The sequence below is a fragment of the Eschrichtius robustus genome, chromosome 15 (assembly GCF_028021215.1).
Source record: "Eschrichtius robustus isolate mEscRob2 chromosome 15, mEscRob2.pri, whole genome shotgun sequence".
Classification (NCBI taxonomy): Eukaryota; Metazoa; Chordata; class Mammalia; order Artiodactyla; family Eschrichtiidae; genus Eschrichtius; species Eschrichtius robustus.
Window position 1 is genome coordinate 94,997,949 of NC_090838.1, and position 27,965 is coordinate 95,025,913.

General features: G+C 41.0%; 2 protein-coding genes across 2 annotated transcripts in view; one reads left to right on the top strand and one right to left on the bottom strand.

The window, feature by feature from the left end:
• Positions 1–526: 526 nt before the first annotated feature.
• SLC5A7 (solute carrier family 5 member 7) lies at positions 527–27,896 on the top strand. The gene is made up of 9 exons (XM_068563890.1): positions 527–541; positions 9,611–9,776; positions 14,020–14,133; positions 14,891–15,046; positions 18,851–18,999; positions 19,934–20,077; positions 23,231–23,384; positions 26,047–26,264; positions 27,267–27,896. The coding sequence occupies exons 1-9, from the start codon at positions 527–529 to the stop codon at positions 27,894–27,896; spliced, it is 1,746 nt and encodes a 581-aa protein (XP_068419991.1).
• LOC137777420 (actin nucleation-promoting factor WAS-like) overlaps positions 11,417–27,965 on the bottom strand; it is a 248,906-nt gene continuing 232,357 nt past the window's right edge. Inside the window, exons 5-6 of the mRNA XM_068564182.1 lie at positions 13,831–14,023; positions 11,417–11,506 (exon numbers count right to left, since the gene is read on the bottom strand). The gene's annotated coding sequence lies outside the window, so the exon portion shown is untranslated. The remainder of the gene's footprint in view (positions 11,507–13,830; positions 14,024–27,965) is intronic.

Here is a 27,965-nt window from a genome sequence, read left to right on the forward strand (position 1 = left end):
TTCTATTTCCTTTCTGATTTTCTGTCTAGTTGTTCCTCCCATTATTGAAAAACAAATATTGAAGTCTGCAATTATTATAGTTGAACTGTCAATTTCTCTCTTAAATTGTGTCAGTTTTTGCTTCGTGTACTTTGGGGCTCTGTTACTAGGTATGCAACAATTATATGTTTATAATTGTTATATATCCTTGATGGATTGACACTTTTATAGTCACAAAATTTCTATTTCATATCTAGTAAAATTCTTGATTTTAAAATCTTTTTTGCCTGAAATTACTATATTCATTCAAGCTCTCTTTTGGTTACTATTTACTTGATATACCCTTTACCTTCAACCTACTGGTTGCTTTGGGTTTAATGTGTGTTTCTTGTAGATCCAGAATATAGCTGGATCATGGTTTTTATAATCCATTCTGCCAATCTCTGCATTTGTTTGAAGTGTTAACCCTTTACAACTCCAGTCATCATTGATAACATAAAATTTACAGCTTTCATTTAGCTATTTGTTTTCTATAGGCTACAACCTTATGATCTCATTTAACGTTAATTATCTCTGTAAACACTCCATCTCCAAATACAGACGTTAAGGCTTCAATATGTGAACTTTAGAGAGACACAATTTAATGAATAACAGGAGGGAATCAAACATGTCACTACAAAAATGCACTAAACAAAAAAAAAAGGCAATAATGGAGGAAATAAGGGACAAAAGCTATAAGACATACACAAAGCAAATAGCAAAATAGACAGTTCTAAAATAGTAGTTGGAGACTTTAGTACTACACTCTCAATAACTGATAGAATAACCAGACAGAAGATCAATAAGGAAACAGAGGACTTGAACAACACTAAAAACCAATTGAACCTAACAGACATATGCTGAGCACTTCCCTCAACAACAACAGAATATACATTTTTCTCAAGTGCACATGGAATATTCTCCAGGATAGGACATATTTTAGGCCACAAAACATGTCTTAATAAGGTTAAAAAGACTTAAATCATACAAGGTATTTTTTTGCAATCACCAAAGAATGAAATTAAAAATGCATATCAGAAAAAGAACAGAAATATGTGGAAATTGAGCAATGCCCTAATAAAAATACTACAGGTTCCAGAATTTAAAAAAAAAAGAAAGAAAGGAATTAGAAATAATTTGAGATGAGTGAAAATGAAAGAAAACATACCAAAATTTGTGAGATACAGTAAAAGTAGTGCTCAGAGGGAAATATAGCTACAAATGTTTACATTAAAAAGGAAGAAATATCTCACATCAATATCCTGAAGGAAAACTAAGAAAAAAAGGCTGAAAATATAAATAGAACCTTAATAATCTGTGGAACAAATTCAAAAGGCCATATATATATATATATATATTTGGAGACACAGAGGAGGAGAAAAGAGAGAATGGGGCAGAAAAAAATTTTTAAAGGATGATGTAAAATCTCCTTATACATTACACAAAAATGAATTTGAGGTAGCTCACAAAACTAAATGTAAAAGGTAAAATTATAAAGCTTTTCAAAGGAAACGTTAGAGAATATCTTTTGACTTGGGATAAGAAAAGCCTTAGAGTGGACACTGAAACTAAAACTGAAAAAATAAATAAATTAGATTTGGTCAAAATTGAAAACTTCTGATCCTCATTTAAAAAAATAGATATAGAAAGAATGTCTACAACTCAATAATAAAAAAGTAACCCATCACAAATGGGAAGAAACACTGGATACACACTTCACAAAAGAAGCCATGATATTAATCATTAAGCACATGAGAAAGTGCTCAACACAATTAGCCATTAGGAAAATGCCAATTAAACCTGCAATGACATATCTCTACATAACAACCAGAACAGTCAAAATTAAAGTGAAAATACACTAGAATTATTTTAAAACAGGACTGATTACACCGGACGCTGGCAAGGATATGAAGCAAAATCTTACACATTGTTGGCAGGAGTATAAAATGGTACCACCACTCTGGGAAAAGATTGGCATTTTAAAAAATCTAAACATATACTTTTTCTGTGACCCGGAAATATCACTTTTAGGTGTTTACCCAAGAGAAATAAAAACCTGTGTCCACAAAAGTACTTGTTCAGAGCATCTGTATCCATAATAGTCGAAATTGGCCACAGTCTAGGTGCCTATCAGTAAAAGCAGAGATAACTGTAGGATTTTCACACAATGGAAAATGATAGTGAAAAAGGGACACATCCCTTATCCATGCAGCAACATGGATGAATCTCAGAAATAGTACGCTGAGTATTGATACATACTGTATGATTCCATTTATTTGAAGTTCTAAAGTAGGCAAAATTAATCTATGGTAGAGGAAAAATCAGAACATCACTTACCTTTTAGGACAATGACAAGGATTGACTCAGAGGGGGTATAAGGGACTTTCTGAGGGCAAAAGGAATATTTTACATCTTGATCAGGGTTTGGGTTACAGTGGTACTTACAGTTATCAAAACTCAGCTAATACACTCTCAAGATTCATGCATTTCATTGCATGTAAATTTTAACGCAAGAGAAAAAAAATACCTGCAAACAGTTATTGAACTCTAGTTAATGGTATGCTTACTCAGGGGGAGCTGTACTTATGCCATTTTCTTTGAAATACATTAAATAAATAAGGTGAATTGATGAATAGCTAGAAGATGGACAAACATATATACGAGATTTAAACAATGTAACTCCATCTAAATGGTGGCTATACAAGTCTTAACTTGGATACATGTTTCAACTTTGATACATGCTTCAACTTTGATGTTTACTTGAATATTTTCATAATAAAATGTTAGAAAAATAACCAGAAGGAAAAATGTCTTCTGCTGCTCCCAAGAACTCTAGCAGTGGTTACACAGAATGATTCTGATACCACCCACAGAGCAAAATCTTTGACCCTAAAATACATTATTCATCACTGTTATACTTTTTTTAACCAGGATTAGGGAATACAGTTGCAGAACCCCCATATATCTTCTTATCTGAAAAGTATGAAGATTTAGTCATCATGTGCCATTTATCAAAAGGACAGAAGAAAAAAACTTGGCATTTGCTGGGCAATTGCCTTTGAGTCTAATTGATCTGTATCCAAGTGATTAATTCCAGTATTACTGTTACTGTCAGGACATGGAGGTCTATTCCAATGTGCTCAGCCCTTCATTCATTTTGAGTCTTAATTCTTTCCTTATGTAAAATAATAAGGCAGTTCAGTTCAACTAAGTTTTTGATGAGAAGTACTCCAGGCATAGTGCTGGGTGCTGAGAATATAAAGAATGGGGTGTGACCTTCCCCTTCCCAGAGTTCACAGGCTGATAAAGAAGTCGACGTGTGACCTGTAGACAGTTGACATGCAGTAGTAGGGACCTTTATCCACCACACTAGTCGTGTAATTACCTGTCACTGGAAGCTGCAACATCCCCATATGTAAGCATATGACATCATGTCATCAAGGAAATGCAAATGAAAATTAAAATGTGATGCCACTGCACACCTATTAGAATGGCCAAATTTCAGAGCACTGCCAACACCAAGTGCTGGTAAGGATGTGGAGCAATGGGAATTCTCATTTACAGCTGGTGGGAATGAAAAGTAGTGCAGACACCACTGGAAGATAGTTTGAAAGATAGTTCGACAGTTTCCTACCAAACTAAACATACTCTTACCATACCATCCTGCAATCATGCTCCTTGGCATTTACCCCAAAGAGTTGAAAACTTATATCCACACAGAGACATCTACATGGATTTTATAGCACTTTTATTCATGATCCCCCAAACTTGAAAGCAACCAAGAAACCAGGATGTCCTTCAGTAGGTGAATAGATAAATGAACTGACACATCTGCACAACGGAATATCATTCAGCACTGAAAAGAAATGAGCTATCAAGCCATGAACAGTCATGGAGGAGCCTTAAATGCATATGACTAAAGGAACAAAGCCGATCTGAAAAGTCTGCATACTTTTTGATTCCAATTACAGTGGCTCCCCCTTACCTGAAGGGGATAAGTTCAAGACCCCTAGTGGATGCCTGAAACTGAGGATAGTACAGAATCCTAAGCATACTATGTTCTATCCTATACATACATACATATGATAAAGTTTAATTTATAAATTAGGGCACAGTAGGAGATTAACAACAGCATAATAAAATAGAACAATTATAACAATATACTGTAATTAAAGTTATATGAATGTAGTTCCTCTCTCTATCTCTCAATATCTTATTGTACAAATTCAATGCCTTTTCCATCTTAACTAAGCACTTGTCATGCACTGTGGCTGTAACTCTTGCAGTTTGAGATGCAAGAGCAAAACCAGAACAAATATCTTCTTCTTTCTTCACAGTTTCATAGATAGAAAATTAATTCTTACCGTAGATCTTAGCAACCTCAGCATACTATTTTTTTCTTTCCTTAGTAAGTCGAGACCTTTCACCTCACTTAAAGGAAGCACTTTACAGCTTCTCTCTGGGGTATCCGAATTGCCATCATCGCTACTCTTACACTTTGAGGCCATTATTAAGGAAAATAAGGGTCACTTGAGCCCAAGTCCCGCAATACCTTGACAGTCAATCTGATAACCCAGATGGCTACTAAGTGGTTAATGGGCGGATCTGCTGGACACAGGGATGATTCACATCCAGAGTGGGATGAAGCAAGGTCTCAGCACGCTAATCAGAACAGCACACAATCTGAAACTTAGAAATTGTTTATTTCTGGCACTTTCCATTTCATGTTTTCAGATTGGGGTTACTGAAACCATGGGAAATGAAACCGTGGATAAGGGGAGACTACTGTACATTCTGGAAAAGGCAATATGGAGACAGTAAAAAGATCATCGGTGGCCACAGGTTAGTGGGGAAGCAGGGGTGAATCAGTGCAGCACAGAGGATTTTTAGGACAGTGAAACCACTCTGTACGACACAATAATAGTGGACACATGTCCTTATACCTGTGTCCAAACCCACAGATTGTACAACACCAAGAGTGAACCCTGAGGTGAACAATGGGCTCTGGGTGGCGCTGTGCCCGTGTAGGTTCATCCTCTGCAACAAGTGTACCATCCGGTGGGGTGTTGATGACGGCGGGGTCTGTGCCTGCGTCGGGGCAGAGGGAGTATTTCAGAAATACTTTCTTCTTCAATTTTGCTGTGAAACGAAAACTACTTCTAAAAAAAGAGAAGAAAAGAAAAAAAGAGAGAAAGCCTATTAAAAAAAGATTTCAACTCTTACCCAAGATTTCCTGAACCAGAATTCTTGTGGTGGGGTCCTAGGGTCTGAAATTTTTAAAGCTCTGTGATTCTGATCATCACCCTGGTTTGGAAATGACAGGCCAAAATTGCAATTGAAGCTGAATGCAATCAACTAAAAACTGTGAAAGGTTCAAGTAGAAATTGTTATGAGGAAAGTAAGACATGATGAAGGACAATGACTTAAGGAAAATGGATGCCCAAAAATCTCACTGTGCATTTTCATTCCTATCTGAGTCAGGTTCAGTATGTATAAGCCAAGTGATGTCTTTCTCAAATGACCAATATTATTAAAAAAGAAAAGGTGATGCCGGTGACATTGCTTTGAGGACCACACTTTGAGTAGCAAGGCCGCAGACTGTAAGCCCGTTGAGGACAGGGCTCTCTTCCTTCAAGTCACTTGACTGTATACCTACCAGGGATCAGAATTCCTGGTGCATAGTGGGTGCTCACCATGTGTTTGTGGAATGAATGCTCCCCTCCTCCAGGGAGAATACCCTATTCTGTTTAAGGCCTTTTGTTTGTGTTTTCCCTGAAATCCGTGTGTATAGATGATACATCTTTCCCAGTGTTTATAAGAATATACTGGAGGACAGCTTTTGCTTGTTTCCTTCTTTCCTTTCACTAATGATAAATTGCCTAAGAGCCGAGGCTATATAACAGTCTGCATGTTTCTCTGTACTCAGGACAGGGCTTGGAACATAAAGGACACTTAGGAAATGTCTATGAAGTAAATGAATGATTTGGAAAGGCAATCCCTGCTTTTCTATCCACCAGAGCTGCAACTGATCTTCCACTGACATGAATTTCTCTAACCGCATGCGTGATCACGCATTCTCTGGAGCATGGACAGAGAGATGCATATTGAAGACAAAAGAGGAATGGGTGTCAGGGAGAGCACGTCCTGCAGCAGAAATTCACAAGCAGCGTCATCCTGAGATCAGGCGGAGGAGCCCAAAGGACGCGGCAAATGAGCAAACGTCTCCCCAGAAGTAGACTCAGTACGTCAGCTGTTGTTATTTTCAACTGGTGCTCTTTGTCATAAAGGACAGCCCCTCTGCCAGGTCAGAATTTGTTTGGCCGCCTTCAAGGTCACTGTACCTCCCAGATCTGGCACTGAATCTGGACTCTGGCCAGTCCGGCTCCTTAAAGTGGATTAGGTGGGCCCCACGGACAGCCCACATCCTGGCTGCATTCCGACGCTTATACCTTAAAGCCCTGGTGCTATTTCTCTGAGGACAGCCTCTTATTTCGTGCCTCCCTGGATTTGAGTCTACCTCCTGACCTTAGCAGTGGACACTACTTCACACACCGCCATTGCCCATGTCGGGCCTGCTACAGTCACACGCTTTCTGCCGTCAACACCTGAAGTATATTCTGGTAGGAAAGACCGAAGTTAACCTGTGGCCAATGTCCAGAAGCAGAAACTGAGTTACAACTGTCAAAAACAAAATGAATGAATGAGTGAATGAATGAATCGCTGCTAAAAGCACTTGAGTAATTATATGAAATTCCACCTCTGTCTTCCCTCTATCAGTTTCTTAAAATTGCTTAAATTAATGTAAATGTAAAAATGTAAAAATGGAGTTATATTGACAGGCTATGCAACTGTTTTCCAGAAAAGCAGTGAGCTAATCATACAAACCAGACAAAATAATCACACACAGGCCCTTCTCCTCTATCTGAATTGTTTGGCCTCCGTAGGCTTTATCTCAGCCAAGGTGGTTGGATGCTGTCATTGTATATACAGAGAACAAAGAAAACGAGATAAGTGTGAAGGTTCATTTCCAAATCCAGTGTAAGAAAATGGGGGACGATCTGAAATCTTGCACAGAGAGAGGTGGACAGTAGTAAAGGAACACTCTTATTTATTCGACCTTTTACTAGATTTTCATATATCACTGTTTAATTCACTGACACAGCTGGTGGAATATGGGACCGAGTGAGAGAGCGGCCAGAGGGGCTGTGGCTCTATGGCATGCTCACACTCTCTCTCTCTCTCTCTCTCTCTCTCTCTCCATCCCCTACACTCACACACTTAACAGAAATACACACAGATACCTGTATCTATCTATATAGATACACAAATATAGCTAGATGTAAATATAGCTACAGATATGCAACTATACCCATGGATATATAAGGTAGGTGTCCGATATAGATGTCTAGGTGTAGATAGATATTTAAAACGTATATAGCAAAATTTTGCAGCACTGGTATAGCGTACTTTGGTGGGCAAGCAACCTTGTTGGCTCAACCTTGTCTGGCTTACCTGCTACCTTCATTGCTGTTTTGGACGACTCCTACAGTCTTTCATTTTGATCCCATTTTTAAGAGGAAAGGGTATGAATTTAAAAATGACTCTCGAAATCTTCCCAAGATATCTCCTCCAGAGAGCACCTTGCAGGGAAGCCAGAATCAGCCTCCACCAGAGGCCCGGGAGGGAGGCAGCCCCTGAGCACCGGTGAGAGGCCCCTCAAGAAACCATTCCCGCAAAAGTCTGGGGAAACAAAACCCCTCGGCCCCTCCTCTCTGCTGCACCTCCAGCAGCTGCACCTGAAAACAACTTCCTGAGACCCTCCCCGTCTCCCCATTCCCTGCTTCCAACCAGAGTCGTGGGAAGTAGGCATTGGAAATGACCCCGGGGAATCACGCCCTGCTTCCAGGAGGAGGGGAGCGGGAGTGGCAGCGCCGCGCCCGTGGCGTCAGGCCGGGACCCCGCCGGGCCGCTGGCCGGGAGCCCAGAGCCCAGCCCGGCCTGGTGGCTCCGGCGCGTCCCCTGCGCCCCACGCCCGCCGGCTCGCGGGGCACTTTCCTCTGACGTCCGCCTCCCCGGCTCTGACGATCGCCCGCCTGCCGCCCTTATAAAGGGGTCTGTGGCCAATACTGGATCGATCGCCACTTCGCCGCGCCCACACCTGTCAGCTCCGCGCGCGCCGCGTTCCGGGAGACCCGGGGTGCGGAGTCCCCGGAGCCTGACCCTCCTGGCCCTGCCGCCCTGCGCCCCTGACCACCCCTCCCGTGTCCCGTGCAGCCTCGGCCTCCGCGGTTCCCGAGAGGAGCCCGGACCCGCGGAGCGCTTCCCTGCGCGGCGACCTCTCCAGGTAGGAGCGCGTCGGGCGAGCCCTCCGACGCGGCTCTGGGCCTCCCGCGGGCACGCCCGGCGGGGCGGGTCCCGCAGTCCGGGTCCTCGGGTGCGGGTGCGAGCGGCTGTGAAGTCGGGGCGCAGTAGGGCCGCCGGAGACGCGGGGACACCGGGGGGCAGGAGGGGCAGCGGAGCGCAGGAGGGACACCGGGGGCGCAGGAGGGGCAGCGGGGCGCAGGAGGGACACCGGGGGCGCAGGAGGGACACCGGGGGCGCGGGAGGGGCAGCGGCCCTTCCCTGCTCTGGCTACAAAGGCAAAACCCACCCCACCTCCCCACCCGCCGCCGGGGCTCCCTTCGCCTCCCCAGAACCCCAGGGGGGCTGGTTCTTTCGCCCAAGGTCTGTCACTCACCTGCGTGCTTAGATATCTGAGTTTTCCCCCAGAAACTTGTTTGTGTAAATTGGGGAGCATGAATAGACGCGGTCACGCGGGGGAAATAAGAGAGAACAAGAGAATTCCAGAAAGTAAAGGCGTTAGAACTTGGCATGTCTCTTCCAAGCGTCTTGGTTTTAGTGCCTCTGACGCTCCATTATGTTTTAGGCTTTTCTGTACTTTAAATCGTTTTCTTGTATGTGCCATTAAGGGGGTGGAGGATCGAAGGAACGGAAGACAGTGGATGGGGACAGTTGATCGGGAGGGAGACCCTTTAAACAACGCAACTCTTCAGTGGCTGCAGTAACTTAAACCTCGGGTACTTCACTTGAAAATTGGAGGCCGTGTGGTTTTGAAATGGATTTCCCTAAAGTTGTTTTTTTCCCCCCAGATATTTGCATGTCACATTACTTCTGGAACAACTCCCTGAAGTTGTTTGAAAGGAGGGGTAGGATAATGAATGAATGAATATGGGTCAATTCTCAGAGTAATCTTTTATGATACACTTACACAACTGAGAAATTCTAGATTGAATAAGTACATAGTTCCAAAAAGCAAATACAGACACACTGTAAGTGATTTCTTGACTGTCACTGAGTTAAAACACAAGACAAGGTTAATTTTACATTGCAAGAATTTATTTAACACAAAATGATTATTCCTTAAACAACATCTCCAATTTCTTCTGTTTCTTGAAAACCCAAAACAAGGTTCAGTTGTTGAATAGAAATAGAGTGATGGAAAGGACACTTGTTGGCAACCACAGGTGAACTTGCGATTTCAATGTACTTCTTCTTTAAGTGGCGCAGGATGTCAGGAGCCAGCACTTTCCAGGTGGAAGGGCTGATAGCCATCGTGGCGTTCTACCTCCTCATATTGCTGGTTGGAATATGGGCTGCGTGGAGAACCAAGAACAGCGGCAGCTCGGGGGAGCGCAGCGAGGCCATCATTGTGGGTGGCCGCGACATCGGGCTGCTGGTGGGCGGATTCACCATGACAGGTGGGTTCCGACGCGCCCACCCCTGCAGCCATCCCACCCTTGCTGCTCCAGGGACAAAGCAAATCTTGTTCTTTGTCCTTGGGGGATTCTCTGTGTTCACTACTTATATATTTAAAAAAATAATTTTTTACATTTATTTAGAACAAAATTAAAATGGTTTCAACTCAGTAGCGCTGGAACTAATGATTTTATAATCAATTACTGGACAGAATATCAGTGAAACAAATCTGGGCTATCTGGGCTGTTGAGCGGGTGGAAGCAGTAAAAACAAAGAGGTGGAGGAATGTGCAGAAATGCCTTAGCCTTACAAGTTGTGTTTCTGTTCATTCATGTGATACAAGCAGCATCCCCTCCTGTTCACGAAGACAGGCATGAAGTTGTGACTTCGAGTTGTCTTAATGAATACTAACTAGTCAATGAACACTAACTAGTGATTCTAACTAACTAGTTAAAACTGAATAAATCAACATGGGGGCAACCCAATTCCAAATTGATGGATGTCCTGTTTTGAAACCTTATTCTCCCATGTAATGAAATAATTTACTCACAGGAAGACGATCACATGTTATGAATCCACGGCTCTGAGAAAAACATTCCCAGGAACATTGATATGAAACGAAAAAAGCCAGGGTGTGTCCTAGTAGGAATCCCTCGGTTACCAGCTGCAGCTCTTGCCCATTCAAGCCTCTCTATGCTAGGAGCAGTGTTTTCTCCTTTGCCCAGAGGTGGTTCTGATTAAGTGGTGGCTTGTTTTTCTTTTGTGTTCTTCTCGGTTGTTGAAAATAATATTGAAAAACAACAATTTAAAAGTATATCTGTAATATCACCTGATACGTATCCACTAACAACACACATTTCATTTTAGACTCTTAGTAAGTTCTTCAATGTTAGCGACATAATCCATACTAACAGGAATTCTCAGTGGATTAATATGAGTGGAGTACTCAGTGGAAAAATATCCCATTGCAAACCATATCGAAATGATGTCAAATTTCATTCCTGAAGTGCTAGTTAAAATTGATTCACCCTGTTTATCACAAAGTTTTCCAAACCAGTCTGGGAAGACTGCATCCCTGTTTGGCCATCTGAAACCTATAATGTTGTAGAATAACTGATGGACGGTCGATTCTACCTTTCAGATATTCACATTTTGTTTGTTTAACTCTTCGCCAGCTGTACATGGCTTCGTTCAATCTTCATGACATCACTATGGAAGGGCTCTGGTTACGTCAGGACCCAGACTCCCGTGGTTAGTAAGGACCAGAGCCAGGTCCACACCCAGGTCTGGCAGCCATGCCAGGGCCCCTGCAGTGACCACACCCAGCCCTCCACAGGTCTCTGCCCACTTCTTCGTGAAGATACCCAGGGTGAAAAGAGCTCTTTTTTACCCTCTGTTTCTAATTTTTTCTACATACACACATATGCAGAAAAAAAATGTGTTTTGCAAAATATTTTCTGTGATGCACAACATACAAAGTTAGAAAAATACAGAAACATGAAGAATAAAAATCACCCGCTTACCTACCACCTGCAGATGTTTACTGAAATTTTCATGTAGATTTTCTTGTTTTTTCTCTTAGTATCCAACTGCTGATGAATACACACCTTCATACCTTCATTTTCAGTTTTCATTAGAGCACAAACATTTATTCTTTCCTCTAAAGATCCACATATGATACCGTATCTGAACTGCATTAAAGCATTGTAATTATATTTCCTTTGGATTTCTCCTATGACAAAGAAAACAAGAAGAAAAGCAAAATAGAAGGACAGAAGTTTTTGATTTCACTCAAACTGTTGAAAAGAATAAATGAGCTGTTGTATACCAAAGTATTTTGTTCATTGTAAATTATGATAATGTTCTATTACTATAATTTAGCAGTACATTTATTATGTCCATAAAGATAATATTTCAGAATTTATCTTTTATCATTTAGAGTGATTTTTAATCTAATAGGCTATTAAAATGTATAGAAAAAATTTGAATTATGATATTTCTTATAAAGTGTCATGCTCGAGCTCAGCTTTTAAAGACTTTTTTAAAATCTCTCAGAACTGAAAAGAGCCTTGATCAATATCATAATTCAATTAAAATCTGAACCATATTATCTAAACCTTGTCAGATTCATTGCTTGTATTATTCGATAAAGAATAAAGATTGAAAATAAAAATGCATATAATGTAAAAGAATTCTTGTTCTCACTCATGAATCTGACATGAAATATACAAACATGCAAAGGACCAGATGGATAAAAATGGAGGGGCTTTAGTCATAATAAGTAACCAAGTCTGCCCTTCTATATTATAATATTTGCAATCATTCAGGCACCAGTTTTCTTTCTGGAAATGGAGAGGAGACCTACACAATGAAAAATGATCACTAATAAGTGTTGTGCTTGTAAGACCATCAGATATTTACTTAATGCAGCAAAACATTGCTGGTGTGGAGTCAAGGGTCCCAGGTGCCAGGCGGAAGGTGAGGTCTCAGGGGCTGTGCCTGTGAGAATCCGTTGCTCCAGGTCCTGGTTACTCGCCCAGTGAGGGGTGGGGGGAGTCTTTAAAATTTCAGCAGGGTTTAGGATGAGAAAAGCACATCATAGCATTTGTTATTTATCAACACCATGGAAAAGCTACCGTGAAGATGGGACGGCTGCTAAACACGCATTTGTCCACTTGAGGATTTTGTATATAAACTCTCCATTTAAATGTACTTAAAATTCCTTTGCAGGAAGGTCTTTTCACGTTGACTTTTAAAAATAGGACTAACCCTTGAACGTTCTCTCTTCTTTGCTTTGGATTTGGATTAAACGCCAGATAAATTTTGGCAAGAAACACAATAGAAACACTTGTCTTTGGCAGTCTCATATACATATTATTTATTCTACTTACATTCTAACCGTGAAATTTCAGGGAATTTTTCAGAGTCAAATTTTATTCCCCATTGCATGATACAGCCCAGAATTCAGTCTCATATTTGATAAGCTTCATGCCAGCCTATGTTCCTCATAATTTTACACAAATTCTACCTAGGGATTATTTTAAATATTTTGACTATACTCTTAAAAGGATATAAACTGCAAAGATCTGAGTGTTCCATTAACTCTGGCTTTTCAGCAAGAATCAACTAGTCTAGTGTCTTCTCAGAGAAAATGATAGAGTTTATAGAGCATTCTTGGCCCAAACTTGTTTAATCAAAATGTCTTTTCTTTGGTTCCATAGCCCTTCTTCACCTATTATGCTACAGAAATGTTATTAAATAACATCTGAAGAAGACATATTTCTTACTATTCTTTATGAAATATCAAGCATCTCACTGAAAGACCCGGAGCAGAACAAAGAATTGCAAATGGGCATGCAGCCAATGTTGTAAATTCTCCTGAAGGCTGATCTAGCCCTAAGTGTAGGTCGGGTGCTTGGGAAGACAGAGAAGGAAAAGGTAATTTAAGCTCACTTTAGGGCACCTGGCACCCACCTCCCTCCATTCCCTTAACAGTGTAAGGGAGTGAGTACAACTTCCTTATAATTCAGAATAGACTTGCCAAAATCCTATGCACCCAGCATGCTTACAGAGTGACTCTATTGGTGAAAAGCACACACACAACCACAAATGCACACGCACACACACACACACCCCTCCCACTCCTTGAAGAAAACAGTCATGATCAATGAGAAAAGATCAATACAATTAAAACAAAAGGCCTTTGAAATGAAGACCCTTGACCCCATGTTATGGAGGCTGGGGGAAAAGTCGTAGTATTATTGAGAAGTAGTCATATAGTATTACATATTGTATATGATCTCAGACTTTATGATATAATACTATCATTTTAAAATGTTGATGACAATGGATTTAGAAAATATCTGGGGCAACACTGTTCAATGGCAATATGATGTAAGCCACAAATATACTCTGAAATCCTCTACATATCACTTTAAAAAAACATTAAAAAGTAGGTGAATTAATGTAAATAATAGAATTGCTTAACGCAGTACATTGAAAATGTTTTACTTTTGCCATGTAAACATTACAAAAAAAAAAAATGAGAACGCTTACATTTATTTTTCCATGCTACGTCTTTGAAATCCGATGTGCCTTTTGCATTCTTCCAACACTTCAGACAAGCCACGTCTCTGGTGGCTGCTTCACCAGCCACTTGATGCTCAGGGCCGCCGTGTGGGGCGGAGCAGGTCTCAGGGATGACAGGTATGACACGTCTTCCCCTCACTTCTCATTCTGTTTCAGCCACCTGGGTCGGAGGAGGTTACATCAATGGGACAGCCGAAGCCGTGTATGTTCCAGATTACGGTCTAGCGTGGGCTCAGGCACCAATTGGATATTCCCTTAGTCTGGTTTTAGGTAAGCAAAAGTTTACACCTGAGTGACTCAGTCAGTAAAGCATAAAGATCAGGAATATAAATAACAAGTGAAATAAGTCAAACGATGTGAATAACTATTGTGGGAAATGCTACCAGAAATCCCTAAGTAGCTGTTATCAGAAAGTGGTAACACTAATGTTTAGGTGATTGGATCTCTTGATTATGGAATATGTTTTAAAAAATTCCCTTGATTGTTTTGCTATCAAAACAGTGAATTTCTTAACATAATGATGTTTTTTCCTTTCCAAAATAGTGCGGACATATCGTTAAAAATGAACCAACTTGAATTGTACCTGCATTTCATTTTGTAAATCAGACTAATAAAAGGTCAAGAATATTATATAATAGAGAGTTCCTAAATTTCTTTTGCACTTAGAATACTTTTGTTGGGTCTTGTGCTTAATCAAATATCTGAATGCCCTGCTGGGTGACACAAATACATGAAGACATTTTACGGAGTGCAGTGCTGGTCCATGTTTTTCAATCCACACGCCTCTTCCATGCCATGTATGGCCTTGGATGCAAGCAACGACAATTGTATTAAGAAATTTCCACTTTGTTGCTAAATATTTCTTGGTCCTGTACTCACTGGATTTTGCAGACAGGTTCCTCAACACGCACAAGTGTTCTAAAAAATTCATTTCCCTTCAGAAATTATATACAGTAAAAGGTTGGCAAAGACTATTGTATTAGGGATTTTCCATTTTCTCATTAACGCTTGCTTTAATGTCTTTTAGGTGGTCTGTTCTTTGCCAAACCCATGCGTTCCAAGGGATACGTGACCATGTTAGACCCCTTTCAGCAGATCTATGGAAAGCGCATGGGAGGGCTCCTGTTCATTCCCGCACTGATGGGGGAAATGTTCTGGGCTGCGGCCATTTTCTCTGCCTTAGGTAAGGACCAAAGAACGTCGTTCTGTGCGCATCTCTGGCTGAATGAGCATCAGATACACGGCTTTACTTTCTTCAGCCACAGGCCAGGCCACCCCCAACCTCCAGCACCTGGATTAACGCCACCACCCCCCTGCTTTTCTCCCATAAGATCGAATCTGATCACGTCCCTTTCCTGCTTAAAACCGGACCTTTGAACCAGGCTAGGAAGGCTTCTTATGACTTGGGCTCTTCCTTCTCCCTTCCTCCAGAATGGCAGTTCTGACACTTTGCAAGCACACTGCCCTCTGCTTAGGACTCACGCCCCTCCCTCCTTTCTAGCCAACCAGGTAGTGTCTTCAGATCTGCTAGAGATGTCACTTCCTCAGGGCCGTCATCTTGAACCTGCTGGATGCCTTTCCTATGGGCTTCCTGAGGCGCCAGGAATTCTGCTTCCATTGGATTTATCACTTTGTATGATTATGTGCCTATTTATCTATTTCCCAATTTCCAGCCTCACAAAAGGAACTATCAATTTCTTGAAGGCAGGACCTGTGTCTTATTAACACTTACAGTCCTATCACAAGTAAATGAATGAATGAATCACCCATAGCTACATGTTCTTCAAAAGAGAAAAAGGAAAACAACACTCCTTCCTTTCTCAGTGTAATCCCATTGCATCCTAGACTGTTGGGTTGTAGACATATTCAGGGATTTGGAAAATGGACTTAGACTCTTTGGGGTCTAACTTACTATCAAGATCCATCAGTGCTGAGGACAGCCTGTCTTTGGTGCTTGGATTCTCAGCCCACTGATATGACCTAGAAATTGAGAGATTTCAGTGGGAGACCTTCAGGCTCAGTACCCTCCCTGCTCATCAAGGAGAAACCTACACCATCCTACTGAGTGTTGAGTTCCTTCCTGAAGACCAGCAGAGCTGGACGTTCCTTGTCCTTCCTCAGTGAGCCGTGTGCATGTGTGACACCCAGGACACGCTGTGTTACTCTCCATCTCCTCTTACAAATGGAAACAATGGGCTTATGTCTACAGTCAGGCTTTAAGTGGACAAAACAAAAGTCAGATAAGATGAATTTCCTTCTCTGTTGCATATTAGACTACAAGCTAGTCTTCTGGTCTCAGTATTATCATCAGATCTGGTCTCTGTAATATCAGATATTAGTTTACACCACTCTTCATTCCTGTCTCTCTAGACTCTTGTATAATCCTATCTTATTTTCCTGGTCTCCAACTGTAAAATGAAGGAATGACTTGGTGTAGAAAAGAAGAGAACTTGATAGTTTTAAAAAAGCTGTAATAACTCAGTGAAAATGTTGCACTTTCCTGGCACTAAGTAATCATACTGCACAACCACCACTGCCATATCCTAATGAAATTTTATATAAAAGCACAGCTCCCTTCCCACCTTGCTCTCATTAGCTAAGAAGCAACGGTAGTTTATTTGTCACTGGTTTCAACGCCAGAAAATGTTGGCTTTGAGAACAAACTGCCTGCTGAGATAGCAAAAAAGGAGTGGGCTGAATATCTAACAGAATACAAAATGTTCACTCTCACTGAACAAAGATCAATTTATATAACAGACCCCTGAAGGGAGAATAAAATGAATAATCTATTATTTCTAAAGTATTTTGGAAATTTAATAGCTAAACTCAACTTTGCTGCAATTAGTTATTTTTGTAAATATATGTGTCTACATCTGTGGGTGCATGTCAACATATATGTAAAATATATTAATGTCTCTCTACACACACACATATCAAACAACATTTATGAAGATATTACTGCTGTTCTTGAAATATATGCTCTGGTAAAAAGAATGTGTGTGAATTTTAAATTAACACCTCTATTTTCTTCAAAAATAATAGTTGGACATAATTCAAAGTTAGTGTTTATTAGAAATAACTTGGGACAAGATCTTTTACCACCTTACTATGAATATGTATGAATGAGCAGAGCTCACCACTAACGCTTAGGAGTATCTTAAACTATCTTCTTGGTATAAACAGACAGCACCCTTACAGCTTCTTGAAGAAATGTATATTTACACTTTTAACGGCTCAATTCAGATAACTTGTATAACTTTATTTGCAGTATATTTACTTTTACGGCTGCATGAGTAAATTAATATTTCACAACAGATCTGGAAGTATAACTTTGATTTTACTGACTACAAATGATGGGGTGATTTAGAAAATATTTAGAGAAAAAATTCATCCCAACCTTAATAGTGGTACAAAAGTAGGTGACTTCTTTAAAACCACTGAGTTACAGCCAAATGGCAGCATTTACTAGGACCCTAAATCTTCAGGCTCCCCGTCTAGTGATCTTTCTTCTATAACATACAGCCTCCCTACCTTTTGGATGTGTAGGATTAATAGAAATTTCACAAAAGGGTGGGAAATTAAACAGTATTCAAAAGAGGTTGGGTAATAATTGGACTTTTCATAATTCATGGGGTATGACTCTAAAATGTTGTTCTTAAAGTAGAGAACTAGACCAAAGATGAATGACAAAGAATTGCGACTAAAGTTTCAGCATGAAGAAAATAATCTCAGGAGAAAAAAAATAGTAACTTGTTAAATATCTATACAACAATAATTCAGTCAGTTATCCAAAGTCACTTGTAAATAATTGACCTCTTTCCCTTCTCCTAATTCCTTACTAGGCATTTCCTTTTCTCACCTGGTTTTTACGCAAGAAAGTAATTCAATTTTGATACCAGAGCCAAAGCACTAAGGAAAAATTTCTTGAAAAATATTTTGTATTGTTTTCTTAGATCCAAATATACGGCTCTTTAGATAATGGATTTTTCATCTCGGGTGGGTGGCCTATGCTATTAGCACGCCATTGAGAAGCGATAGTAGAATGTAAGACTGCAAGTAATGATTCAAAGAAATCACAGATTTGTTGCATGTATGTTAACGTGGCAGGAATATCATTGCTGCGTTTAACAATACGAAATATAAACTATACCACTTTTGAGAAGAACAGGGAAAGGGTGTGTAGAGCAGCAAGTGAATTCTGAACTGGTAGTCCAAGAACTGCAGTGGTCCGGCTGTCCATACTATAACATTCTATTGGAAATCCAGACACCAACAAACACAGTAAACAAAGTCAGAAAGTCAGAAAAGCATAGATCGACTTCTAAGGCAGGTTTACAATTTTGATGATGAAAATTACTGTAAAACATAATGCTAAAATCTACGGCTCTTCGGTGCACTGGTGTCCTAGGGGCAAGACTGCAATGCTCCAGCAAACAAATAAAATAAAAGCAGTCTTTCACAAAGCTGAAAAAGTTGGAAGGAACAAGTTACCAATTTTATTCTTTTCTCCTACGCATTTGTTTCAAACCTTGGTACCTTATACCATGTGTCATCTAATAAAAGCTGGCTGAGGTCAGAGTTAATGCAAAAGAGCAAATGAATGCTGATTGTAAAATGTGGAGATGGGTGGTTATGCTTATCATAAAGGCTTAGTTTTCTCATGGATGTGAGTAAATATACTGCATATGTTCAACAAAGTCAGAGTTTCAGGTAGTTGGTGGCATTACTGCAAGATCTTATAGTAGTATTCAATGTAGTATATGCCATGGATCTGTAAACAAATCGTGAATTTCAGGTGTCCCCACATAAATAAGTCAGCAAAGCACTAATTTCAGAGAAAAAGAAGATTTTTAAACATATGTGTGTGTATATATATATATATATATATGTATATAAATGCAGATATGCATGTGCATATTCAGTTTACTGAGATGGAAGAATTTGAATGTGAGACTTCACCTGGGCTGTTCTCATCCAATCCTTCCAGGAGCCACTATCAGCGTGATCATTAGCACCGATGTGCGCGTGTCCGTCATCGTCTCCGCCCTTATCGCCACGCTGTACACCCTGGTGGGCGGGCTCTACTCCGTGGCCTACACAGATGTTGTTCAGCTCTTCTGCATTTTCGTGGGACTGGTAAGTGGGGCCATTCACAGACTTTCTTTCTTCCTTCCTTCCCTTCTTCCTTTCCTTCTCTCTTCCATCCTTCCTTCTTTTCTTCCTTCCTTCTTTCCTTGCTTCCTTCCTTCCTCCCTCCCTCCCTCCCTTCCTTCCCTTCTTCCTTTCCTTCTCTCTCCCTTCTTTTCTTCCTTCTTTCCTTCCTTTCTCCTTTTGTGAAAGATAATGTGGTATTTTATACTAACTCAGCAAAAATTAACAGAAATGCTATCTTCCCATCATGAGTAATACACAGTAAGTCATATACTATTGGAAATTTTTCATTTCTCTGTGGATTAATTGGATGAAAAACCTCTAGTCACGTTGTGAGATTTTGACAGAAAAGTGCCCTCAGTTAAGTCTTAGTAAGGTCTAGGGCTTCCTCTCCTTCATGCCTCCATTTGATGGAAACACATGTGGGATCATCCTTGAATAACTTCCCTCAGAGTTAAAATTTAAATCTTGACACTAATCTGTATTTGTCTCTTAACCTTTCCTTCTATTAGTTTTGGTTAATCCATGAAACTGCTCATGGGACATAGAAATTATTTGCAATCAAATCTTCTCGGTCACTTTAAGGAATGGATATCTTCTTCTCATTCTAAGAAAACACAGCAAGTTTACATATAAACATATGTAAAGTTCTCAAATTCAACATTTTCTTCCCCAAGGTCTTTGCTGGCTGCTGTGTAGTTAATGTGAAATGGCATCATTCGCACAAAAGCTGACTATGTGCTGCTCTAACTCTCCTAAGTCAGTGTTTCACGGTGTCCCACAGACAACATGCTTCCAGGTCCTTCCCTGAACAAGAGGAACACTGAGTTGTGCCGTCTACGAGAAAAAAATAATAAACTAAATCCTGCATGTCCCAGACAGTCGCACGGCCTAACGCTCTCCCGCGCTCTGGTTGCAGTGGGTCAGCGTCCCCTTCGCGCTGTCACATTCTGCGGTTGCTGACATCGGGTTCACGGCCGTGCACACCAAGTACCAGAAGCCCTGGCTGGGGACCATTGAGCCGTTTGAAGTCTACACGTGGCTCGATAGCTTTCTGTTGTTGGTAAGTGATGCTCTTACCCGAGGAAGGCCCTCTCACTTGTCCTAAAATCAGACGCACTTCCAAGATTTTAGTGTTTATATGTAACACTAAAATGCACACTCCTGTCCATTTCTGGGTTGACTGCTTCCTACTGGAAGAAGGATGGGGCCACTGACAAGTGTCAAAGCGATCACTTCCCTGGGGTTACGTGTGGTGTGTCCACACTTGTGCTGAACACCATGCCCTACTGCCGGATACCTCCTCCAATCTGAGAGCCACACCATCTAAAAATTCTATTTTGTATCTTGGATTAAGGCATTAAAATCCAACTTCTTCTGAAATAAGTAACTCATTCAGTCTCTAATTAAATTTGTGGTGTCATAAGGCCTTAAGTGCATGAGATACGTAGGGAAGGGAGGTGTCACCCAGGACAGATGCCAAGAAAGAAGGCTGGGAGGTCAGGCAGCTGGGAATGTGCAGAACCTGTGGGTGAAGGTGGTGGCCTTGAGGGGTGGGCGTGGAAGAAATCAAGGCAGATCACAGACTGAGGGAGAGGGAGTACCAGAGAACCTCTCCCTCAGAGATTTTGTGATTTTGTGATTTTGCTAGAGGGGTTATGTATTTTAAGAAAACAATGTATTTGATTTCAAAGTAAGCAATAGATTAATTGTTATCAAAATTAAGGGGAAATGTTTATGTTTGTTCCCTTTTTAGAAGATTCACAATATTTTGTGATTTCATTATGTGTCTGTGGCACTTTGTTAAATTTTAACACTGAAAGTAGATGTGTCTGCCCCTGTGAAGAACTTACTGGTAAGAAGACAGGAAAACATGCAAACTAATGTTTCCAGTGGTGGGGAGGAGGGCTTTTTCCCCAACGATTGTTAAGAAGTGCATTGGCTGAAATTTTCCTGGCATGGTTTACAATTATGAATTGAATGGAGAAGGCGATTAAATATTATACGTATGTGTAATTTTACCTTCATGGCTGGTGTATTTATGGTTATATGGGAGAGATGATGAGACTTAGAAAAACTAGGCAATTTTTTGATTATCAGTCACACCATTGTCTGAGTGACAGATTGAAACAGAGAACCAAGACCCCAAAGTCCTTTCTCCTACACCACACTTTAGTCCTCGGATTTACTTATCTTCAAGATAAGGCATTATATCCAATGATTGCTACAATTTCTCCCATCTCAAAAAATTGTATGACTAAGTCATGTTCATCCTTCAAATTGTAAGATAAGTTGAAATGAAATAATAGATGCGGAATGACTGACTGAATAAATAAACTGTAGATGCGAGTCTTGAAACGTTTCACCAATGGTCTCTGATCTTCCAGTTGCCATGGAAATGACTTGTCAAGTCCTGCTCATGGTACCCTAGAGGCATCTCCCCGTCCCACCCTAAACTTCCCCCGTCCCTATATTAGCACTAGATCAAGCTCCTGGATCACCTGGCCCTATTGTGACAGCCCCTCACTGGTCTCCCCGCTGGCAGCCCACCCACGTCCCACTCCTCCAAGCCCATTTCTCCTCCAGCCCACCCACGTCCCACTCCTCCAAGCCCATCAGAGCTCCTGTTTGTCAGTGGAGGTCAGATTTTACCTGACTTACAAACCTGGATGACCTAAATGTCCATAGACACAGGTATGTAAATTATGATATATCGATTCACATAGTCATTGAAATTATTGACAAAATATTCATCGACATGGAAGATGTCAATGATATACTGATTTACAGGTTGCAAAACAAAAGGAAAAGTTTTGGAAGCATATAGATTTGAGGCATGGGATTATGAATTTTAGAATTTCTTCTTTTGCCTTTGTTTTGTTTTGTTCGTTTGTTTGTTTTGCTTTTGAGCTTGTATGGCTTTTATAAGAAGGAAATTGTTCTGGAGCCAATACGTGATTGGCACAGATGTGACAACGATAAACAAGACAGATATCCCAGAACTCGGAGCCAGTGAGAGAGACAGACAATCAAAGAAGCAACTTCAGTACATTGTGATGTGGGAAGTTCCCTCCTCAATTCACTCACTCACATGATAAATATTTACTGAACACTGACTCTACGCCAGTGAGAGGATTCTCCAGCCTCCTCTCTCACCACCCACACACACCCTGACCTCTACCCATACCAAACACACGGTGGTCTAATGGCTGCCTCTTTGTTTTTTTCTTTTTCTTTTTCACATTGGGTTCTTTCCCAAGAACTCTCCTCCCTCTCCATCTCCACCTAGTGACACCCTCTTGATGCTTAAGGGGACTCAAATGCTGTTTCTGTAGGTTACCATGCCTCTGTCTTCCTCCCACCTTTCCCCTCCCTCTGTTACCCCCAGATGATTGATTGTTTCTCATTATTGTTCCCATGTGTACCTCTTTATAGCATCAACAAATTACACGCTAGTTCAGTGTCTCCAAACTTTTTTATTGTATATCCTCCATAAGAATGTTAAGCACACCCCCAAGGTAGGGATAGGAATTATAAACTGCTTATATGTACTGTACTAGCACGTTGTGTAAATCGTTTAATAAAACAACAATATAACATTTAGGTACGAGGTAGAAATGAATATAAAGAGAAATTCTAGCATCTTCTTGATGCCCTATATTGTCTAGAGCCTCTGCACAGCCCAGTCTAGAAAACACCATAATGCACTGACTCTCCCAGCGGACAGTGACCTCAAGAGCAGAAACCACTTTTCACTCATCTTTGGGCTCTGACAACCGTTACGTTGCCTGGCACATGACTGGAATCCAGAAATATCCATTGGGTGTTTTGAATCAAATTAAACTTCATGGTTTCAGAATCTTAATTTTTTGAGATAATTCTGTGGTTGTTAGAACTTCCAGATAAGAACAAACTGAAGGTTTCTGGGTAGTTGTATATAATGCAGCTTAAAGTAGATAAATTAAGCAAAAGAAAATATTGTGCTACATAATTATGAGAGAAAAGAACTTGAGAAATTCTGCACAACTGAACCTATGACAATGACTTAGTGACAGCAGTGGAGACAAGCGGCATGTAGGACCATTTTCTACCCTGCAGAGCCATACATGCGACTATTCTGAATGTGATGGTTAAAAAAAAAAAATCTCATTTTAAAAATACCTAATAGATGCTATTTGCCTCCAATTCATTTTGAGTCCCCGTGGTTCCCACGCAGATGCTGGGTGGAATCCCGTGGCAAGCCTACTTCCAGAGGGTCCTGTCTTCATCCTCAGCCACCTACGCTCAAGTGCTGTCCTTCCTGGCAGCTTTCGGGTGCATGGTGATGGCTCTGCCAGCCATACTCATTGGAGCCATTGGCGCATCAACAGGTAAATCTCTTACAGCTTCACTAATTGACTCAATCAGGTTTCATCCAAGCTACCAGGTACCACTCAGCTGCCCTCCCTCCCCCACTTTCCCTCTTCCCTGCACACAATTAATGGTTTCTCATCATGTTCATATATCTACCTTTGTAACATGTCAACAAATTTTCTTATAGTTCAGACATTGTTTGATTGCACACCTCACCAATAAGACATTTTTGAGCACCCCACCCCCCCAGTGTTGGTATATTTCTCAACTGTGTATTTGTGATCCTGTCAGCAGTGGTTCTCAGCCAAGGTGCACACTGTCGTCATCTGGGGAGGCGGAGGGACTCATTTCTATCCTACCCCACGGGGATTTTATTTTAATAAGCTAAGATAGAGCCAGAGACTGGTGTTTTTAAAAGTCCTCTTGGTAGGGACTTCCTGGTGGTCCAGTGGTTAAGAATCCACCTTCCAATGTAGGGGACGTGGGTTCGATCCCTGGTTGGGGAACTAAGATTCCCACATGCCGCGGGGCAACTAAGCCCACGCACCACAACTACGGAGCCCATGTGCCACAGCTAGAGAGAAGCCCACGCGCAACAACGAAAGATCCCGTGTGCTGCAACTAAGACCTGACGCAGCCAAAAATAATTAATTAAATTAATAAATAATAACTAAATAAATAATGAACGTCCCCTTGGTGAGTCAAATTTGAGAACCACTGACTCAGAAGTTGACCTGCCATCACCATGACCACCTAAGGACCACTTTGAACTTGAGGCTTCTGTTTACGGTTTCAATAGTTTGTTAATTAAAGGTTTCCTTTCTTGGAGAAACCAATCAGTAAGTTTGTAGGTAAAGATAAACTAAGGCACTAAGGCGCTTAGAGAATATCTTGCTCAAAACTGGTAAAAAAAAAAAGAAAAAAAAAAGACCTTTACGAGATACTTATCTCCCAGTTAGCCTCTATCCAGAACATTTTGTTTCTGTTTTTGTTTTTTTGGTTTTTTTCTTTGTTTTTGTTGTTTTTTTAAACAGGTGAATCAGCTATATGTATACATATATCCCCATATCCCCTCCCTCTTGCGTCTCCCTCCACCCTCCCTATTCCACCCCTCTAGGTGGTCACAAAGCACCGAGCTGATCTCCCCATGCGATGCAGCTGCTTCCCACTAGCTATCTATTTTACATTTTATCCAGAACATTTTTTAAATCACATCCTTAATTTGATTCCACTTATTAATTACTCCTGACCCTTATGTTCCCGTGATATACAACTTTCAAGAGCATTTCATGAAAGTATATCACATTAACCGAAAATCAAAGGTGCCCTCTAGGTAGAGGTAATTAAAAGAGATTAAGGAAGTTTACCTTTCGCTCTGTTGTGTTTTGTAAAGATGACCCAGGATGAAGCTCAGTGGCTACTTTGACTTTCAATTAATAGAGATGTTGATTGGACTATTTAATTTTGAAGAGAACCACCGTGGTTCATAGTGTACATGCTCTCTTCCAGTTGTTCGTCCATGATGTGATGAACACTCAAAAAGGTGGCTGACAAAGGTGACTGTGTGCCTTAGAATAAAAGATGGCATTTACGTCACAATCAGAAAACAGGTCTGGCCATTAGTGTGTGTGTGTTGTTGGAAAACAGACTAAAAAAAAAAATTGTAAAGCCTATTTTTTTCTTGGATGAGATACAAATTCTTGGTTGTTATTTCTGGTACCATAACATCTCAGTTAATGCTATAAAATTGGCCACATCAAAGCACGGCTTTGAACAATTGTAATAGAAAATGGAGGAAGGAAAAATGGTAGGATCCAAGGGAAACCACTCCTATTTGGTCCTGAAATCATGACATTAGAGTTCAACGAATAAAAAAGGAACTATATACTAAAGGACATTTAAAGCTTCTGTTGTATTCTTCAGCACATGCTAGTAAAACTAAACAGTAAAGAAGACACATATGCAAAGATAAAGTTATGTTTCAAGTCCTTTTACTACAGAGTCTAAAAACTGCCTGAAAATTTCAGCCCCATACTTGCACTTTTTATTCAATAAAAGGGGACTGTCCTTGGTCCATCATGCCTATTTCTAGTAAGTGGAATTCGATGCAAGAAAGAATTGAGAGAAGAATAATGCTGAGGAAGCTCCAATAACAAGACTATCCAGGAAGAGGATGGGTGAGAATAGCCCCACTGCCGTCTTTATCCACTTAATGTGTGTACCTGAGGAATGAAACAGTATGAGTTCTCTCACATCTCTGCATGGCTGGAGGAACGCTCTATGCTTCAGCTTAAGAACACTTATTTTCTATGAGTGTGCACAATGTAACACCATTGTAACACTGAAGATGAGAAATATATATTAAATATATATTTAATTTTATATATATATATATATATATTTCACACCACCATATTCTGTTCAGGTCTTGTGCATAAGACTAACTGTAACCCATTAGAAGCTGGAATATATGAGACAATTTCACTGGACCAGTACATGGACTTCCCACCTAATTAAACTAACATGCCCTGTTAGAGTAATTAGATTTCCCACTGATTAGACTAGTGTATAGGTTCCGATTTTACTTCGAAAGCTACCTAGTAAATAGGATGACCCCAGATGGATGGATGGATGAATGGATGGCTCTTCGGTTGTTGTGTTTGTTGTTTCTATCCATAGACTGGAGCCAGACTGGATACAGGCCTCTTGACCCCAAGGACAACCAACAGGCAGACATGATCTTGCCGATTGTCCTGAAGTATCTCTGCCCTGTGTACATTTCTTACTTCGGTCTTGGAGCCGTTTCTGCTGCTGTCATGTCATCAGCAGATTCTTCCATCTTGTCAGCAAGTTCGATGTTTGCTCGCAACATCTACCAGCTTTCCTTCAGACAAAATGTAAGAACAGTTTCTTTCAACATAACGTTATTGCTCTTGCTCTCATCCTTGCACTTACTGTGTAGGTGTTTCTCTATGCTTATTAATAGTCTGCATGAAAATCTGACCCTACTTGGATTCAGCACTTTGTTTATGCTGTATATGAGGTTTTTAATGCATGCTGTCATTCACGCTAATACTGAAGGGTACTAATCAATATAACTATTTCCCAAGAGGTACAGTCATATTGTAATAATTTAAACGTCTTCTCTTTCTAATGAACGAGCAATGAAACCTCAAATAACTTAGAAAAACTTTGAGTTTAACTAAATACGATAAGAAATTCAGGAACCCTGGCAGGGGCAGAAGATAATGAGTAATTATTTCATGGGTGTTGGTCTCACACCTGTCCTGGTCTTCACTTGAACCCCAAGTCCTCCTTTGTCAGAAAACAGCCTCTCAATTTGATTTTCCTTATTGAATGCAAGGGCGCAGAGCAGCACGATCGTGCTCACTGAGGGGCCCAGAGCCCCCCTCCACCTTCTTCCTTGACTCAGGCTCGCCTTTCTCTAGGTTTTCTAGGTCATAGTTAACAAAATGGTCCCACTTGTTTTGTAAGGCGGTTACCCTCCAGGAAGAGAGGAAGACAGGCCACAACCTCTCACTGCCACATGAAAAACTATTCCTTAACGTGGAAAGTAAAGAAATCCTCCCTTGCATTATCATTCCCCTACAAGGACCCAGGGCGCATCTCACGTCTCCCTCTGACATTCAGCGAAGAGCGCGAGTGGGCTCTGCTTCCTGCATACGGGTCACTGAAGCCTCTCCCAAGGTCGCCCAGGGAGGCTGCCTAGATTGCTCGCTTCACATGCTGTGGTTTCGGCTGGTTTTAGCCATAGACTGAGCCTTTTGAACCAGGGGGTTTCTTTAGAGCAGCTTTAAAACCCAGGGAGGCATCTCATTCTCCTCCTAGAGGAGCCAGCACGTCCTGAGAAAAACTGACTCGATGGCGATTTCTTGCAGGCTTCCGACAAGGAGCTCGTCTGGGTCATGCGCATCACCGTGTTCGTGTTCGGAGCTTCTGCAATGACCATGGCCTTGCTGACGAAGACGGTGTACGGGCTCTGGTACCTCAGCTCCGACCTCGTATACATCATCATCTTCCCGCAGCTGCTCTGCGTGCTCTTCATCAAGGGGACCAACACGTATGGGGCCGTGGCAGGTTACATTTCTGGCCTTTTCCTGAGAGTGACCGGCGGGGAGCCGTACCTGAACCTGCAGCCCTTGATCTTTTACCCTGGTTATTACATTGATAAAAGTGGCATATATAATCAGAGATTCCCATTTAAAACCCTTGCCATGGTGACCTCATTCTTATCCAACATTTGCATCTCTTATTTAGCCAAATACCTATTTGAAAGTGGAACCTTGCCACCAAAATTAGATGTATTTGATGCTGTCGTTGCAAGGCACAGTGAAGAAAACATGGATAGGACAATTCTGGTCAGAAATGAAAATATTAAGCTAGATGAACTTGCACCTGTGAAGCCTCGGCAGAGCATAACTCTCAGCTCGACTTTCACCAATCAGGAGGCCCTCCTCAACATGGATTCCAGTCCAGAGGGGTCTGGGACTGAAGATAATTTACAATAAACACATCCTCACTGCTTTCCTAGACGGAGCGCTATAGCAGGCTAGTCCCGGAAGGGTGGTTTGCGGCAT

Coding starts and splice junctions, on each gene's coding strand:
- SLC5A7 (XM_068563890.1), top strand. Junction 20,078..23,230: donor TCGATAGCTTTCTGTTGTTG/GTAAGTGATGCT, acceptor GTTCCCACGCAG/ATGCTGGGTGGAATCCCGTG. Junction 26,265..27,266: donor AGCTTTCCTTCAGACAAAAT/GTAAGAACAGTT, acceptor GATTTCTTGCAG/GCTTCCGACAAGGAGCTCGT.